Here is a 20,049-nt window from a genome sequence, read left to right as displayed (position 1 = left end):
ACAAAAAAATAATTTTTTTCAATGTACTACATAAAAAGTGGATCACAAATTATTTCATTTTTGCAGCCTGGCATATGTCAGTGATTAACAGCAACATCGGTTAATTTGCATTATTATTTTTGGCACTAGGTCAAATTTCAAAAATACTCGCATCTGTCATCAAGTGTGCCAAAAAGGCACACCTATAAATCAAACTATTAAATAATAATAATAATAATAATAATAATAATAATAGATTGGATTTTATATAGCGCTTTTCTAGACACCCAAAGCGTTTTACATTATTGATCCATTATTCATTCGCTCTCACATTCTCCCTCTGATGTTATATTATATATTAATTTATTTTTCTGCTCGAATTTGATTTTATTTTTGTAAATCAAGGTCAGCCCTAATCATACATATCAAATGCAAGAAATAGTACGTTTTAATCACACTTGTGAGACAGATGCTAGTCTTGTAATTTTCTTTTGTTTACAATGTGCAAATTTTAGTTGGTGGCCAGAATTTTAAAGATCATGCAAAAATGAACAACTTTTGAATTCTAACCTTATTTAAATTGTGAAAAATAATTTGACATTTTTTAAAACAAAGTGCAAAGTGTGCCTAAAAGGCGCACCCGGATACCAGAGGGTTAATGATATATGTTATAGTTGACATAAATGAAATAAATCCCATCAGTCTTTGCAAACACACACACATATAACAGACATTTAGATCCTTACCAGGCTCGTGGTGACCATCTCCTCAAACCACTTGGACTGAGACTGGTTATAAAGGTCCACACAGCGCATCAGATCATCTCCTGTTACACAGAATTTACACACAAACAGGAAAAACACACACAGAAATATAAACATAGGTGCAATAAACCAAGACATGATAAACAAACAGCTGTCATACACTACAAATGAGTAAAATACATACATACACTGCAAAACATCCAAATGTTACCAAGTGCATTTTTCTCATTTCTAGTCAAAATATCTCATCACACTTAAAATAAGACGTAATCACCTAAAGAGTAACTTTTCAGTGAGATATAAGAACTTATTTTTAGACAATAGATCTGGAAAATCTTATTTCAAGAAATCTTACCCAGATAATTTTCACTTGTTCCATTGGCGGATTTTTTTTTTTGCTTGAATTAAGCAAAAAAAAAAAAAAAAAAAAATCTTGAATTAAGCAAAAAAAAAAAAAAAATCTGTGAATGGGACAAGTGAAAATTATCTTGGTAAGATTTCTTGAAATAAGATTTTCAAGATCTATTGTCTAAAAATAAGTTCTTATATCTCACTGAAATGTTACTCTTTAGGTGATTATGTCTTATTTTAAGTGTGATGAGATATTTTGACGAGAAAATGAGAAAAATACACTTGGTAAGATTTAGATTTTTTTCCAGTGTACCTAGAATAATGTTCATTCAGTTCAATTCAACTTCATTTATAGAGCACATTTTATGCACAAGGCAGACTCAGTGTGCTTCACAACAGGTATATAGCCTACAAAAAACACACACAAGAAAAATATATCTCATATCTCACTGAAAAGTTACTCTTTAGGTCATGGGTGTCAAACTCATTTTAGTTCTGGGGCCAAATTCAGCCAAATTTGGTCTGAAGTGAGCTGGATCAGTAAAATAATAACATAATTATATATAAATGAAGTCAAGTCCGAACTTTCCTTACATGATGAAAATGTTTACATCTACAAACTGTCCTTTAAAACAATGTGAATAACACGAACGACCTAAAATTTGTTAAGAAAAGTGCAATTTTAACAATATTCAGCCTCAGTTTATCATTGACGTCATGTTCATTACAATTTACAGATCACAGTGGATCTACAAATACACTAAACATTTAATAACAGGCAGAATATTGATAAAATTACACTTTTTTTCAGGTTTTTCATATTTTATCAGGATATTTACGTTTTCTGTAAAATGATAGTTTGTTTTGGTGTGAAAATTAGATGAAAATATTTACATTTACGAAAAGAAAAATTTGGAGTTGTAAGTATTTATAGGTTATTATGATAATATTTTTACTGGTCTGTATGTGGAACCTGAACCAAAATTTTGGTGAATATCTTAAGTGTAATTTTTGCATTTCACAAATTCATCCTGCGGGCCGGATTGGAACCTTTGGTAGGCCACATTTGGCCCCCGGGCCGCATGTTTGACACCCCTGCTTTAGGTGATTATGTCTTTTTTTAAATGTGATGAGATATTTTGACTAGAAATGAGAAAAATACACTTAGTAAGATTTTTTTTTTTTTTTGCAGTGTACGTATAAAAAATAGAAAACTGAAGTATGAGAGTTCAGATGTTTCAGTGCAACTTTAGAAGACCAATAATTTTATTTTCCTGGTTCTTTGTAAATAAACCTAAATTCCCTCAAAGAAGAAACATGTTCTGACAGTTTCAGGTCCTTTTGTAAATCATTCCATAAGGGGACCTTTTTAGTTCAAGGGACGACATACAGCCAGTAAAATAAAAAGCACAATAATTTATTAAGAAAAAAAAAAAAATCCACATTTTTATCTTTACAGTACTGTGGCGAATATGATTTCCACAGTAATAAAATTTAAACCATGGCGGTAAACAGTGTTCAGGTGTTTTTTCATAAAGAGCAAATCATCACAATCCAACAAAGTTAAGAAAGCTGCAGAAATAAGGCGTTTCCTTGTCAACAAATAAAAAACAAAAACCCTATGGTTCTTCTGTAGAGGTGCTGTTATATATAATATGTCCAGCAGGTGGAGCTACTGTCTAAATATTCACTAACAGCTTTAATTGGTTCTCTATAGAAGTAAATCTGTCTCATCAGATTTTGAATAAAAAAAGCCACTGAAATTCTAGCACTGATTTTTTTTGCACTGAAATTAAGTGTCTGAATTTTTTCGGCGTCACATGACCAACCTAATGTAACTTGATTGGCTGGCTGTCAGTTCGACTTCAGACAGACTCATTGTTTATCCTTGGTGTCCCGGATGTGTGATCTGAAGTTTTTACGTCTGAATTTTTTGCATCTGAATTTTTTTTGCCTCTGAATTTTTTTTATTCTAAATTTATGAACGCAGTAAAATTGAGAGACAAAAAATTCAGATACTTAATTTCAGTGCAAAAATTTCAGATACTTAATTTCAGTGCAAAAAAAAAATGAGATACTTAATTTCAGTGCGAACAAAATTCAGATACTTAATTTCAGTGCAAAAAAAAATAATCAGATACTTAATTTCAGTGCAAAAAAAAATTCAGATACTTAATTTCAGTGCAAAAAAAAATTCAGATACTTAATTTCAGTGCAAAAAAACTTTCAGATAATTTCATTTCAAAAACAAAAAAAATTCAAATACTTAATTTCAGTACAAAGAAAAAATTCAGGTACTTAATATCAGGGCAAAAAATTTCAGATACTTAATTTCAGTGCACAAAAAAAAAATCAGATACTTAATTTTAGCGCAAAAAAAATCAGATACTTAATTTCAGTGCAAAAAAAAAATCAGATACTTAATTTCAGTGCAACAACAACAAAAAAAACAGATAATGTCAGTGCAAAAAAAAAAAAAATCTGATACTTAATTTCAGTGCAAAATAAATTTCAGATACTTAATTTTAGCGCAAAAAAAAAAAAAAAATCAGATACTTAATTTCAATGCAAAAAAAAAAATCAGATACTTAATTTTAGTGCAAAAAAAAAAAAAAATCAGATACTTAATTTCAGTGCAACAACAACAACAAAACAAAATCAGATACTTAATTTTAGTGCAAAAAAAAAAAAATCAGATACTTAATTTCAGTGCACAAAAAAAATCAGATAATTTTAGTGCAAAAAAAAAAAAAAATCAGATACTTAATTTCAGTGCAAAAAAAAAAAAAAAAAAATTCAGATACCTAATTTCTGATGAGACAGATTGACTTCCATAGTTCCCTCATGACAGGTAAAAATAAAACCTGGAATTCAATTTAACACAGTGAACAGTTGCGCCTTTACTCCAGCAGGTGGCAGCACTCCATCACATGTCCACCGCTCATCAGTGTTGCCAGTTTTGGTGGCCTCTCAGGACGCCTGCATTTGAAGTGTATAATTAGGTTAGCTTAAGTTGCTAAAAAGGTGGACGTGTGACTAATCTGGCAACACAGCCCGCACGTGCAACGGCGTCAGGTGATTGAAATGAGTCTGACACCAGAATAATGAAACAGAGTGTTGGTGGAAGTGACAAGTAAGAAACATGGAGAAGGAGACAACTGAAAACAGGTGAAATAACATGAAGATGCTGAAGAAGGAGAGAGAAAGAAGAGATACAGTTAAATAATGTCCTCAAAGAGGAAGTCACTGGTGATATGTGGAGTCTGAAGCAGATTTTCACCAATTAAAACCACTTCTATATAAAGTAAAGTCCTTAAAGTGAGTCAATATTCTCAATTTAGAAACAGAAACAGACTCATTAATGCACACCTGGACTTGGATTTCCACCACAAACTACAAATATAAACAGGAAGAAAGTCATGGAAATGCATGTCTGCTGGTACTCAGCCCAGAATTAAGGTAAACCTCATTAATTTATGATTATATTAGTTATATTATGTATGTTTACAAATGAGTAGGGGATATCTGCCCGAAAATTTGGAAATGATGATGATGATGATTACCCTTTTGGTTTGTTTGTTTGTTTGTTAACTGGCTAAAATTTGCTTAGAGGTTTTATTTATGTCTTTGTGCATAAGAAATCAATATAAGTGAATCCCCAAAGGAATTTTGTGTTGGTAAATGCAAGTTCTGCAAATTGACAGGATTTCAGTTCTGTTGCAACATGTTGATGGTCATATGAACTATGTTTTCAGCTCAAAAATGTCCAATTTCATCACAATTAATGCTATATTTTCATGTCACAAATGGCCAAGTTATATTTGAACTGAATTTACCTGAAAAAGAAAAAAAATCTATTCTTTTAGATTCCCCAGTTTTTCTTACAAAATTATACAGGGTGGGGAAGCAAAATTTACAATATTTTGAGGCAGGGATTGAAAGACAGTGTATGACCAGTTAGTTTATTGAAAGTCATGAGAATTTAAATCTTCAAATCATATTTTACTGCATTTCTAACGGTCTTGTTGTCTACCTCAAGTTCAATTGCCATTTTTCTCATGGATTTGGTTGGATCCTTTAGGATTTTGGATTTGAGAGCTTTAAGAAAAGCTTTGGTACGTTTTTTGTTGCTTCCTCCACTTCCAGACTTTCTCGTAATAGTTTTGCTCATAGTCATTCTCTTCTTTCCATTATAAACAGTCTTTATGGACACTCCAACTATTTTTGAAATCTCCTTTGGTGTGACGAGTGCATTCAGCAAATCACACACTCTTTGACGTTTGCTTTCCTGATTACTCATATGGGCAAAAGTTTCTGAAAAGGTATGGATAATAGTGTTAGCTATGATTATGACATCAATATATGTTTGGTTTCAAAACAATTGACGTAGTGCCTGCTGAGAAAAAACAACTAAATGTTCATTGTAAATTTTGCTTCCCCACCCTGTATACTACATATCACATGTTTTATTTTTACAGGTTCAATATGGAGTATGGTGCTGATCCATCCTGCTTATATTACGCCAATACATACATTAAGAATGTCACACGTCACTTTTCAAATCAACAGTTTTCTAATAATAAGCATTTTTATAAAGAAATAACAATTCTATATTGTTATTTACTCTTTAGTATGATGATAAACTATACAATAAATAATTCTGATACTAGTTTTTGCACAGGGATCATTTGTGGAAACGGTGACATGGCTGCCGAGCATCAGTATGATGGGATCTGTAACAACCATGTGACATCCGTCCACTGACACATTTTGTGTTTTTGTTCAGCTGTTATTGTTTTAGATCCAGAATACTAACATTTATGAATAAGAGGAGAATTAGCAATAGTAAGTATATAAGTTTATTACTAATAAAGTACTGGTACTGACCAGAGCATCATGGGTAATGTCACGTCCGTCCACCAGCAAAAGTTTTCACATACACATGCTATTCAAAATCCAATATTTCTGAAAATATAGCTTCCACTGTCAAATAATATCAGTAGTCTGTGCACAAATGTATTAGCATTATTTCAACACAGTTCTATGCATTTCTTACAACTTTTTTTTTGACAAACATAGCCACTCATTTGACCCCCTAAGTAAATTTTAGCCAGTTTATAAATTGCCAGTGACCTGGCATGTCATTAAATTTTGGGAAAAGTAGGTCAAAGTTTAAATTTTTAATGAATTTTTATTTTTTATTTACTTAATTTCCATTTTCTTATAATGGGAGAAATTTCACATGTTTGTAGCAGCAAAACTATTGGTTGAATTCATATTAAATTTAGTTCATCGATTGCCAGTGACCCAGAATAGATGTGATTACATTTTGGGAGAAGTAGGTCAAAGTTTCAATTTTTAAAGAATTTTTTAAATCTTTTTTTTTGTTGTTGTTGTTGTTGTTTGTTTCTCATTTACTTACAATGGGTGAAATTTCACATGTATGAGTTCACCTCAAATCAGAAACACACATTATTTGCATTTTTACTCTGCCCCCTAAAGGAGAGGCAAGGTGAATTGTTTTTGGTTCGGTTTGTTTGTTTGTTTTTTAACACTCTAGCAGCAAAGCTATTGGTTGAATTCAGACCAAATTTGGTTTATAGATTGCCAGTGACACAGAACAGCTGTGATTACATTTTGGGAAAAGTAGGTCAAAGTTAAAATTTTTTATGAATTTTTAAAACCTTTTTTTTCCCTCCCATTTGATTATTGTGGGCCAAATTTCAAATGTCTATAAAAAAAAAAAAAAAAAATCTATTTTGCTTCAAACTTGGCACATTTATAGATGTAATCAATACCCTGACAGCAGTACCCACATAGACAGGATGACATCAGCTGGATTGATGCCAGAATAAGCTACAATATGTGCGAGGGGTGTGGTTTATTGTACCTGGCACCACTTTTTAATATACATATTTTGATATTTTTAGAATGAGGTGACTCTCCTCTAGACTTCTTTCTTGTTCATATAATAGTGACGCTCACTGCCGTACAGTAACACTTGTATCTGTGTTCCCTCTCACTCAGCTGATGGGATTATCTGAACCACTGCAGACAATCTGGACTGATAACAGATTTCATTATGATACCATCAGCGCTGATAAGAGGAAAAGTCCGATCTGTACTTTGGTAAGTGTTTCTATCTGGAGGAGGCACAGAAAAACAAACACTCATCATCAGGGAGAGTAGATCAGGAAATGATGCTCATGATTTAGTTCCTCAGTCTTCTGCTGTGACAGGCTGATAATGTAACGGCTGCTTTATTTTCACATTAATATAAGTATTCATCATGTGGTGTAGAGAGAGAGGACAGACTTTCACACATAAGGGTCCTTGCAGGGGTCAAACAAGCCCCCAGTATTTGCGGACACAGCTACATGCATGGCTAAAAAAACAGTCCACAAACCAATGCCAATGACCACATCCACGTCTGTGAAATATTCTCTGGTTTTAAAGGAGTGATATTTAGCTTTTTTAAATGGAATTATGAATTGTCAAACATTTTCCTGTGGTCTACATAAACTGTAAATCACAGGTGTCAAACATGCGGCCCGGGGGCCAAATCCGGCCCGCCAAAGGATCCAATGTGGCCCGTAGGATGGATTTGTGAAATACAAAAATTACACTGAAGATATTAACAGTCCAGGATGTCCAAATCATTTTAACTCAGATTCCACATACAGACCAATTAGATCTCAAGCGGGTCAGAACCAGTAAAATACTATCATATTAAAACTATAAACAATGAAAACAGCAAATTTTATCTTTGTTTTAGTGTAAAAAAGTAAAATTACACAAAAATGTTTATATTAAAAACTTATATTTTACAAAAAATGTGAAAAACCTGAAATGTCTTAAGATAAGTAAATGCAATTTTACCAGTTTTCTGCCTGTTATTAAATGTTTCGTGCATTTGTAATTGTAATGTAAATTGTAATGCACATGTGTAAAGGATAAACTGATAGTCTGAGGCAGAATATTGTTAAAATTGGACTTGTTTTTCTTAAGATGTTTCCAGTTGTTCTTATTATTCAGATTTTTTTAGATGTTAACATTATCATAATTTAATTTGACTTTTTTCACTGTTGTTATTTTACTGGTCCGGCCCACTTCGTATCATATTAGGCTGTATCTGGCCCCTGAGCTAAAATGAGTTTGACACCCCTGCTGTAAATGCTATGCTTGGGTCTGAATTCTACATTAATTCAACTCCACAGGTCCATATTCAACCCTGTTTCTGACTAATGACACCAGAAAGGTTGTTTTGAGCGCTGGCCCTTTAAATACAAATGAGCCACTTCATGCCCCACCCCCTCCAGATTGATGACCATGCTTTCTGTCCCGTTCAGCCACTTGTGTTCGTTAAAGGTGGAGGTAGGAGATGTTTTCCTGGAGCATTTTTTTTTTACTACATTACTTAACCCTTTCATGCATAGTGGTCACCACAGTGGACAGCTGTTCAAAAGTGTTCTGTTAAGTAGATTTTGTTATTTTAGTTCCATATCTGCCAACACAGTGGACATTTATGTATCATCCCATACACTGTAATTCATATCATTACTGTAAATTTACTGTTTTAGTTAAACCTGATCAAAAAAATAAACATGCTAATTGTTATTAAACTGTAATTAACACTTTTGTATGTTTGTTTTTTCAAAAACAAAAAGGTTGTATTGTTGAAATGTGAGAAAACATCAGACGAGCAGCAATAAAAATGTTTTTATCTCATAGTTTTCACACAGTATATCAGTAAATACATATTTCTTTGCTTCTAAAAGTAAACACATGATGTCCAGCTGAGTGGACATTTTTGTAACTCCATGAACAATAGATTCATGTAAAAAGATTAAATCACATTGTTTTTTTTTTCCTGCCTACAGATGAATAAAAAAACAGGGAAAAAATCTTGATTAAGGTTCTCATAATTCATGCATGAAAGGGTTAAAATCCCCTTCACACTTCAATTGCAGCCAATTAATTAAATGCTCTAACACAAAAATAAAAAAAAATGTAGTCACCTGTGGAACGGACAGGACTGAGCAAACACCATCCAATCATTTTAACCGGTGCATCGAAGTGATTGAATGGTGATATGTCTGTCAAACTCAACTGCCATTCGCCCCTCCCCCCTCCCCCCACTACGAGTACAATCTGGTACTCTGGAGGCGTGGCTTTGGGGGGAAAGTCTGAAGAAAGTGGACTGGACTTTTGAATCTTGTATTTTCAAAATGTAGCTTGCTTGAACTGTTTTTCCAGGATCTCCTACCCTACCTTTAATACAACCTACAACTGAACATTTTAGGTAATCGGCTTGAAGTTTGGACATATTTTCAGTTTTTACTACAACCGCTAGTGCTGATAAACAACGTGGTATCATGAATTGCGTACAGATCACACGGCACTTTTAATTGCCGTGTGATCTGTACGCATTGTAAGCTTTCAGCGTGTATATTTACGCTGCGTAAAATAGCACGCCATTAGCGTGATGGAGGCTAGCGTGATTAACGCGATTAGTGGCTCGCGTGGTTAGGGTTAGGGTTAGTGATTAGCATGAATAGTGGCTAGCACGATTTGCAGTTAGGGTTTAGGGTTAGTGATTAGCACGAATAGTGGCTAGCACGATTAGCAGTTAGGGGTTAGGTTTAGGGTTAGTGATTAGTACAAATAGTGGCTAGCACGATTAGTGGTTAGGGTTAGGTTTAGGGTTAGTGATTAGCACAAATAGTGGCTAGTACGATTAGCAGTTAGGGTTAGGGCTTAGGTTTAGGGTTAGTGATTAGCATGAATAGTGGCTAGCATGATTAGTGGTTAGGGTTAGGGGTTAGGGTTAGGTTTAGGGTTAGTGATTAGCACAAATAGTGGCTAGCACGATTAGTGGTTAGGGTTAGGTTTAGGGTTAGTGATTAGCACGAATAGTGGCTAGTACGATTAGCGGTTAGGGTTAGGGCTTAGGTTTAGGGTTAGTGATTAGCATGAATAGTGGCTAGCACGATTAGTGGTTAGGGTTAGGGGTTAGGATTAGGTTTAGGGTTAGTGATTAGCACAAATAGTGGCTAGCATGATTAGTGGTTAGGGTTAGGTTTAGGGTTAGTGATTAGCACGAATAGTGGCTAGTATGATTAGTGGTTAGGGGTTAGGGTTAGGTTTAGGGTTAGTGATTAGCACGAATAGTGGCTAGCACGATTAGCAGTTAGGCTTAGGGGTTAGGTTTAGGGTTAGTGATTAGCATGAATAGTGGCTGGCACGATTAGCAGCTAGCACATTGACACGCCATCAAATGGTGTTAAATAACACCGGAAAGGATGAAATGTGTACGTATAGCACGCCAAATGCAATTAACTGGCGTCACATATAACGCAATTTCATGAGATCAGTCTGGATAAACAATTATGTCGTACTCGGAGAAATGTTCCTTGGAAGTCTTAGCTTATATGTGCAAATATTGTGACGTAACTAGTTGCAAAACACAACAAATTACGCAGGAATTGAAGTGGGTTGTAGAAACCCACTCGTTTTTCACCGTAATGAATATAAAGATAGCTGTGCAGCACCCGGAGGGTTCAAATTCAAACTTTTTGAACTATTAGCGTCCACAAATACAGAAATAAATGTACTGAAGACTAATAAAAGTGGGTTTAGCAAAATATGACCCCTTTAAAGGGTTAAAAGAAAGTTTGTACTTGTGTTAAATAGATGCATTTCACTGCTGCAGGGTTTACAGTAAACAGGATCCTCAGGTGTACTTTTACAGATAGAGAATAAAAACTGTAAAGGAAATGCACAAAACCTGCAGATCACCCCTGCAAGTCTTTAAAAAAAAATTAATAAAAAGTGAAAATTACAGCGTCTATAAAAGAGTGGTCTGGCCTCGGTTGATAGAAGACATTAGGAAATCGGCGGTACAAGGACAATAAAGGAGTAAATGCTGTGTGTAATCCAATGCAGTGAAAGCGTGAAGCGATAATGAGTCTTTGTTATGAGCAGACAGATGCTGTGCTTTAGTTGTTTTGGCATCAGTCTCCTCTCGCTGTAGTCATCAACTGGCAGCCAGACGCCGTGAGCACCGTCAACAACTGCTGCTGTTTTTCTCCGTGGTTGCATAAGCGACGTGGAGGAGGGATGACTCGGACTGTGAGAGCGCGTTTGGACCGGAGGACGCGCGCCACAGCATGTGGTCGTGCCTGGTTGAGTCATGACATCACACTTTGGTAAGACGTCCACATCTGTTTACTCTTAGCCAGTCGCGTTTCGTCAGGTCACACACCTATTAAAAACTTGCGGCTCCTGCTGATGCTACTCTTCAGCTTTGCCTTTTTTTTTTTTCCCTTTCGCAGTCGCCTTACGTGCACATGTGCTTTCGCAGTTTTCGGCAGCTCATCTGGCATCGGAGTTTGTTACGTGGGTGAATGGAGCCTGATCAGAGTAAAGCGCCAGTGGCTATTTAAAGTCATTGTTTGTCATTCATTCAGCCTGGCACAATGTTTCTGTTAACAGTTGTGTGTTTATTAGAGTCCCTGCTACAAACCTAACACACATATATCATGTCAGTCAAAGGGGGGACTTAAAGGAGAAGCAGTCTGTGTTCTTCAGATTATGAACAAATGCAGAAACAATCAAACACTGACACTGAACTGATCCAAAAGTCACTCTAAGAAGAGAACTGGTATCTGGCTAAATAAAAAAAGAATGAATAAATAAAACATAACACCCTTTCATATGACATAGCAGCTCAAAAATGGGAACAAACGCGCATATTGTAGTTTCCAACAAAGGAATCCCTCCTGTTTGTAAAATTCTAGCAAGAATATCGGTATAAAATCTAGACGAAATAGACAAAAAAAAAAAACCCCAAAAAACTAGCTATGTCTCCATAAAATGTCCAACAATTAAGTAAAAGATAATTATGTGCATTTTCTATCAGTGGTCTTTAAAATAATTATTTCTTTTGATGGTTCAGACTGAGCCATTTTGTCAGATCAGATCTGTTACTACCATAGTTTTCATCCTTTCCTGGAACATCAGCTGATCAGTAATGGGAGTTAACGTCCACTACATCACAACTTTCTTAACTTAACCCTTAGGAGTCCACAGTCAAGGCCCCGTGACTGAATCACATGACATGTTCAACACATCGTAGCATCGGAAGTCGGTCACGTAGACCACTGGGGACAACTGCATTCAAAAGTGCGGACTTGAAACACTCTCCCACTTTTTATTTGATGTTGGTCGAGCAAATACAGCTGGAGATATGACGGTTTGAAACTGGAGCAAACAAACTTGAGTAAAAGGATGAAAATGAGGTTAGGCGGGCATTAGATTTCTTAACATATTTTCGTCATTTTTTTGTCCTTTTTCAAAACGGAAAAAAAAAAACTGGCCAAATCTGCAGATTCTAATCCACAGAGTGCATTAGCATTACAGGTAAGGGTGAGAATGACCCCCCCACCTGTACTGGATATGGAAACCAGGAGGACCGGGGGGTGAGAAAACTGGAGAAAACGCCTATGTAAAGACATGCATTTATGTTAAATATTTTAGTATAGTTTAAATTTATTACAATTTTGATTTTATATACCTAATATTTGTAACCAATATTCACTTTTAAAGTCTCTGAAAAGGTTTGTTTAGCATCTTTGTTATTCATGCAATAAATTATATAAATTTTTCAAAAATGATTTTATATTTTTTGTGAGTTTGATGGCCTTTTGTGTTGATAAAGAGGTTACAGTGAAACAATAAGATGAGACAGATGAAGTTGTGCTGAAAAAAAAGATACCAAACATGGATATAGTAAACATTTCATTATATAGTACACTACTCAAAAAAAGTTAAGGACCACTTTTTAATTTGTGTATAAGTTTTTTATATGAGGTATTCTACTTCTGGAAATACCCCAATACAACTCTCCTGAATGTTCTCAAACACACTGTAATCAATTTCACACATGATTGGATTCAATTGTTGCATAATGTCTCTGGCATCATTGCACATCCTGAAATGAGGGCCTATAGGGGTGTCAGCTGACCACGTGAAGTGGTACAAAAGTGGGTGCAAAAGCATTTTCTGTCTTTAGTCTCCACAATCAGACAACTTGGTGACAACAGCAATGCCGAGACGCCACCTGAGTGAACCAGAAGTTGCCAGAGCCCTAGGGATGCTGGAAGCTGGCCTCAGTCAGCGAAGAGTAGCCGAAATGATGGGTGTGTCGCACAGTGTCATCAGCAGAGCAAACCAAAGACACCGAGAGACAGGGCTATACTCCGAGAGACCCCGCAGTGGCCGACCAGTTGCAACAACCCCTAGAGATGATCGCTACTTGACGAATCTCAGCCTCCGCAACCGCTTTCGCAGTGCACGTCGCCTCAATAATGACTTCGCTGCAGCAACTGGAGTGATTGTTTCCACTCAAACAATCCGTAACCGACTTCGCCGAGCCAATATGCATGCCAGAAGGCCAGCTCAGTGTGTCCCACTCACCCCTGCTCACAGAAGAATCCGTCTCAACTGGGCTCAGGAGCATGTCAGATGGACCCAACAGCAATGGCGCCGAGTTCTGTTCACAGATGAGAGCAGATTCTCCCTTGACCACAATGATGGACGTGTGAGAGTCTGGAGGCGACCAGGAGCGAGATTTGCCGACTCCTGTATTGCAGAACATGACCATTATGGAGGAGGCAGCATCATGGTGTGGGGAGGCATCGCCTATGCAGGGCTCGTGACTGCGACTGAATTACGGTCGCATGCGCCTGAGAATTTCGGTAGTGCGACTGTTTTTGAGATTACGATCGCACGGTGCGCCAATAAAAAAATGAGCGAAAATTAATACGTGCGCCTAGAATAATGGCTGCAGAAGTAACTCGTCAGCTGAAAATAAACAAGCTCCACGCCTCGCTGACTGAAGCGGAAAATCTAGTCCCCGCCCCCTCGCGTGCGCATCTCTGCGGATGGTCCAACACTGCATGACTTCGATGCACTGCCAGCGGTCAGGAAGTACCTACACTCTGGCACCAGGTCAAGGAGGCCTGACTTCAGGCGTCGTGGTGCAGACCACAGTGACTAAGGGGCACCAGGTCAAGGAGACCTGACTTCAGGCGTGGTGTAGACCACAGTGACTAAGGGCCTTTAGGCCATGAAATAAAAAAGTTGGTTGTTGCAAATAATGGTGTGATTCGTCTTTCTTCTCCAAGAACCAACTAAAGTATATACCACACATTGACAATTGTTTTGCACCTGTGTCAATGTAAGCTTTTTCTTTCATACTCTATTCAAATACTTTATTCTAGGTTGTTAACATTGCTTAAATACATATAGGAATATTACTTGGTATGGCCAAGAGTTTTGCTTGTTCTCCAAATTTTTTATATAATAGTGGTGCGCCTAGATTTTAGCCTGTGCTCCTAACTTTTTAGGGTTAGGAGCACAGTGCTCCTAGGTCAAAAAGTTAATTTTGAGCCCTGCTATGGCAACCATACTCGTCTCTACGTGGCCCCTGGGGGAGCAGGGGTGAGTGGGACACACTGAGCTGGCCTTCTGGCATGCATATTGGCTCGGTGAAGTCGGTTACGGATTGTTTGAGTGGAAACAATCACTCCAGTTGCTGCAGCGAAGTCATTATTGAGGCGACGTGCACTGTGAAAGCGGTTGCGGAGGCTGAGATTCGTCAAGTAGCGATCATCTCTAGGGGTTGTTGCAACTGGTCGGCCACTGCGGGGTCTCTCGGAGTATAGCCCTGTCTCTCGGTGTCTTTGGTTTGCTCTGCTGATGACACTGTGCGACACACCCATCATTTCGGCTACTCTTCGCTGACTGAGGCCAGCTTCCAGCATCCCTAGGGCTCTGGCAACTTCTGGTTCACTCAGGTGGCGTCTCGGCATTGCTGTTGTCACCAAGTTGTCTGATTGTGGAGACTAAAGACAGAAAATGCTTTTGCACCCACTTTTGTACCACTTCACGTGGTCAGCTGACACCCCTATAGGCCCTCATCTCAGGATGTGCAATGATGCCAGAGACATTATGCAACAATTGAATCCAATCATGTGTGAAATTGATTACAGTGTGTTTGAGGACATTCAGGAGAGTTGTATTGGGGTATTTCCAGAAGTAGAATACCTCATATAAAAAACTTATACACAAATTAAAAAGTGGTCCTTAACTTTTTTTGAGTAGTGTATATAAAGGCAAAATCAAAAGTACTCAATAACAGCCAAAGTAGTATTTGCATATAAATGAATATTGCTATTGCCTCTAACTCTCTCATCTGTTGCACTGTCAGTCACAGTTTACTGCTTTGAATGCACAGATATGATTGGCTGAGTGGTATCACGTGGGATGGTTCTAAATACATGCAATTGGTCTGTCCATTTCCTCATCTACACTCCAAACTAAAAGTTAAGGATATTTTTAATTTTTCTGCTATTTTTTTCAGTTAGGAGTCTTGCACAGTGCTTTTTACTTTTTTTTTGTGTGAACTGAATTAAAACATTTTTTAATGACCAGACATAGTTTTATTTACAAATGGCAAAAATTACCAAAAAAAAATTACCAAAATAGGCTCAGACCCCTAAGGGTTAAAAAGGTGTTTCCATTTTCCATCAAGCATGTTAACGTAAGAACTGCACAAAAATGCAATGCCTTTTTTTTTTTTTTTTTTTTTGCAAAATTCAGAAAATTTTGATGTGACCCTAATGTGTTGAGTCAAATTGTGTTTAAAATGACATGTATATCAAAGGTAATTAGAGAAATAAAATAAACAAATTATAACAATAATTGAAGATGCAGTTAGAGGTCATGTTGTGTAAGAACCTGGAATTATGGGAGTTTTTTTTACTGCTACTGCTGCTGAAAATCTAACATGAATCAGACAGAGATGTTTAAAGACAAGTTAACATAGTAAAGTTTAATACACTTTATGTTTAATGGCATATATTGATGTTATGTCTTTCCATTTAATGAAACTGCTCACAGACCGGAAATAAACAAAGGCAAGAAACTCAACAGACCATGCAAAGCGCATTATTCTGCAGTAGAAAGTAACTCCAAACAAGTTACACTATTTAAAGAACCCTCCAGATAAGTTGTAATACACATTAACGCAATAATATATGTTTTCTTCAACAAATGCTGAATTAAACAAATGCATCAAATCCCTCCTTCCATCCTGAATCTGCAAATATTGTCTGTGTTTTTTAGTTTATAAAGTGTCCAATAGACATGCAGTGAATTGGTCAACCTCAAAAAGTTCCGAAAATATACTGTATTGCGGTTCTTAACTTCTATGAGCTGTTTCTCTCAAACAACCTGTCTGGATGTCAAGCTCTAATTGGCTCAGTTTTCTTGACCAAATGCATCTGTCACTGGGCAAAACATCCGATCTTCTCAAACTGCCAGGAAAAAAAAAAAACAAAAAACAAACAAAACAAAAAGACGTGAGGCTCAGTGTGTAAGCAGTGGTTCTGTGCTTGTTAACTGTGCAGACGCATCAAATACAAGGAAAGTTTGTGTAATTGTGTAACAGGTGGATGTAACATTAATCACAGTTACAGCCTGATGGCGAATGCAACAACGCAGTGTGACAGGACTGACCCGTGTCACTTACACAGACGTATGAAGATGAAGGCTAACGCAGGAAAACTACAGGCTGAATTAAAACCGAAAAGGACGCTTGAAAACCTGTCATTTTTCTGTTTGAGTCGTGACATGAGCTTTCGATCTATGAACAAGTCAAAGCAATTTTTGCTCCATAAACAAACTATAATATATTAGATCACAGTGGGGTGATGACAGAAAACAGAACACGGCAAAAAAAGAGTAAAAATGCTGATGCTTTTACTGTATAACTGAAAGAAATACAAACTAAAATTCAAAACCATGGCTTAAGTTTAGGTCTGTTACCATATTGGACAAGGAAAGGAAACGAGGAAAGGAAACAAGACAAGGAAAGGAAAGGAAAGGAAAGGAAGGTAAATAAGACAGGGAAAGGAAAGGATAAAAGATGAAGAAGATGGGAAAGGAAAGGAAATAACAAGGAAAGGAAACAAGACAAGGAAAGGAAAGGAATGGAAAAAGGCAAGGAGGAAAGGGAAGGAAAGGAAGATAAATAAGACAGAGGAAGAAAAGGAAAGGAAAGGATAAAAGATAAAGAGGATAGGAAAGGAAATAACAAGGAAAGGAAACAAGACAAGGAAAGGAATGGAAAAAGGAAAGGAAAAGAAAGGAAACAAGACAAGGAAAGGAAAGGAAAGGAATGGAAAAAGGCAAGAAGGAAAGGGAAGGAAAGTAAATAAGACAGAAAGGAAAGGAAAAGAAAGGATAAAAGATAAAGAAGACAGGAAAGGAAAGGAAATAACAAGGAAAGGAAACAAGACAAGGAAAGGAATGGAAAAAGGCAAGGAGGAAAGGGAAGGAAAGGAAGGTAAATAAGACAGGGAAAGAAAAGTAAAGGAAAGATAAAGAGGATAGGAAAGGAAACAAGACAAGGAAAGGAAATTCAAGTCAAGGAGGATATGAAAGGAAAGGACACAAGACAAGGAAAGAAAAGGACAAAGGGAAGGAGGAAAGGAAATAAGACAGGGAAAGGAAAGGATAAAAGATAAAGAGGATAGGAAGGGAAACAAGACAAGGAAAGGAATGGAAAAAGGCATGGAGGAAAGGAAAGGAAATAAGACAGGGAAAGGAAAAGAAAGGAAAGGAAAGGATAAAAGATAAAGAGGATAGGAAAGGAAAGGAAAGGAAAGGAAGCAAGACAAGGAAAGGAAAGGCAAGGCAAGGAAAGGAAACAAGACAAGGAGAAGAGGAAAGGAAACCAGGATAATATGCTGACATTGAAGTGTCTCTGGGACCAGATCTCCAGATCTTCATCAGTTCTGAGGTGAGGAACACCAACAGGAGAATGAACACATATGAACCTGATTGTAATTTCATCCCAGTCTGTAGATCATCATCATCTATGAACCTCCCTCATGACGGAGGAGCATGGCCAAAGACTTCGCAATGTTTTTTTTTTGTCTTTGCCAAGTTGTGTACAAGTCTTAAAGTAAAAACGGACACAATAGTTTTCATTTTCTTGTCACTGCACACACATAAAAACATAATCATCAGGTTGGAGCCTCTTAAACACCTTACATCTTTTACACACTTCCATGCAGATTCAGTCATCAGTACTTTAATATGACACTTCTCATGTGGTTTCACTGTAAGTATGTTTTGTTATTGTTCTGTTTTTGTCTTCAAACATACTTCCACACATCTGAGCCTTCATAATGTGTTCATATACTAACAGGCTGTGGGATGTTTATTCTTTGCAGTGTGATTATGAACTCTAACTGCACAGCCTATGGTGTTAGCTCACCCACACCCACACTTCTGTCTCAGTCTGGTGTGAACGCAGACGAGTCCAGTAAAGAATGTCTCAGAACCCCCCCCCCCTTGCCTCTCCCATCCCTCTATTAGGAAAAAAAAAACCCTCCAAATGCTGATAAAGCTCATGAGTCACATAAAAAGACAAACACGGTATCCAATCTCGAGTGACCGCTCAAACGAAGAGCTGGAGGAGGAGACGGATTTAACGTCTGGCCAGTTAACCATCTACCAAACCGTCTGAATCTGATTGGGAGTTCAACCGAGGGCAGCGCCGACACAAAACACTGCTGATCAGCGTCTGAGCTCTGATAAGGAGGAATCTCACATCTGCTGGGGAGGCACTTTTATAGGTTGACTGATGAAGTCCAGATCCACACACTGTATGTGCTGTGCAGAACACACCGCCGCCTAAACTGTGCATTTAACCCTTTAGGAGTCTGTTTTTGTCATAGCTGCTTATATTTACGCTTGTAGGCGCTTTGTCGTAGGGATGTCACGATACCAAAAATTCAGGAATCGATACTGATACTAGAGCTGAAACCGATTAATCGATTAAGTGCTTGAAGCGAATGCAAAAATTCACGATTCGGTTAATCGACTCGAATTGATTGAAGGGAGATATTCTACTGCAGTTTTCCTGAATTGAAGCTTCTTTGTGCGTCACAATAAGTGTCCGTGTGAAACGCAACAGTGGAACCAATGTTTAACTGCAGACAAATGAAGGAAACAAAGCTTTGATTAAGGAGAAATGTGGTTGAATGATTATTTTAGGATCACTTTGAGTTGATTAATCGTTTCAGCTCTAACCGATACTACTAAAAGTACACGATTCTCTATACCAAATCGATACCATGGTAAACAAAAACAAACAAAAAAAAAAAAAATCAGAAGAACCTATAAACTTAAACAAGAAATACTTTAAGTCAGTGGTTCCCAACCTTTTCGTGACCCCATTTTAACATCACAAATTTCTGGCGACCCCAAACATTCAAAATTGAGACTTTTTTTTTTTACTAAAATTAATTTGTTTTTAATCATGTAATAGTTTGCTGTACTCTGTTGCAAATAAAAGTTAATTTTAGAGGACATTTAGACAATATAATGTATATTATTCTGGACGGAGGCAGAAAAGCCAGGTGTAGATTACTGCACAAAGTGAGAATTTTATTTTCTTTGATCAGGATATGTACAGTCAGTCCAGCTTGGATTTACAAGGCTGACAATTAATACTGAACATAAATAACTCAAACTATGAATTATGAAAGAGCTGCAGCATCTGAAACCGACCACAATGATCATTTGACAGATAAACAGTACCACAGTGCTTCAGTTTCAGCTTCACAGTTTGTCATGTCTTTTATATATTGGGATTGTCTCTGTTAACTCACCATATATTTTTTATTAGTATGTATTTTTTAATTATTTGTATCAATTACTAGAAATTTCAGGCGACCCCATTTGAATTCCAGGCGACCCCACGGTGGGTCCCGACCCCAAGGCTGAAAAACACTGCTTTATGTATTTGCATATAAATGAATATTGCTATTGCCTCTAACTCTCTCATCTGTTGCACTGTCAGTCACAGTTCACTGCTTAG

General features: G+C 36.9%; 1 protein-coding gene across 2 annotated transcripts in view; it reads right to left on the bottom strand.

Annotated features, from left to right (window-relative positions):
- Positions 1–20,049, bottom strand: part of gas7b (growth arrest-specific 7b) — a 186,272-nt gene that overhangs the window by 4,659 nt on the left and 161,564 nt on the right. For both annotated transcript variants that reach the window (XM_030122641.1, XM_030122642.1), the window contains exon 12: positions 726–805. In XM_030122641.1, coding sequence (XP_029978501.1) covers positions 726–805 — 80 coding nt within the window. The remainder of the gene's footprint in view (positions 1–725; positions 806–20,049) is intronic.

The sequence above is a fragment of the Sphaeramia orbicularis genome, chromosome 19 (assembly GCF_902148855.1).
Source record: "Sphaeramia orbicularis chromosome 19, fSphaOr1.1, whole genome shotgun sequence".
NCBI lineage: Eukaryota > Metazoa > Chordata > Actinopteri > Kurtiformes > Apogonidae > Sphaeramia > Sphaeramia orbicularis.
This window is presented reverse-complemented; position numbering and strand designations above follow the sequence as displayed.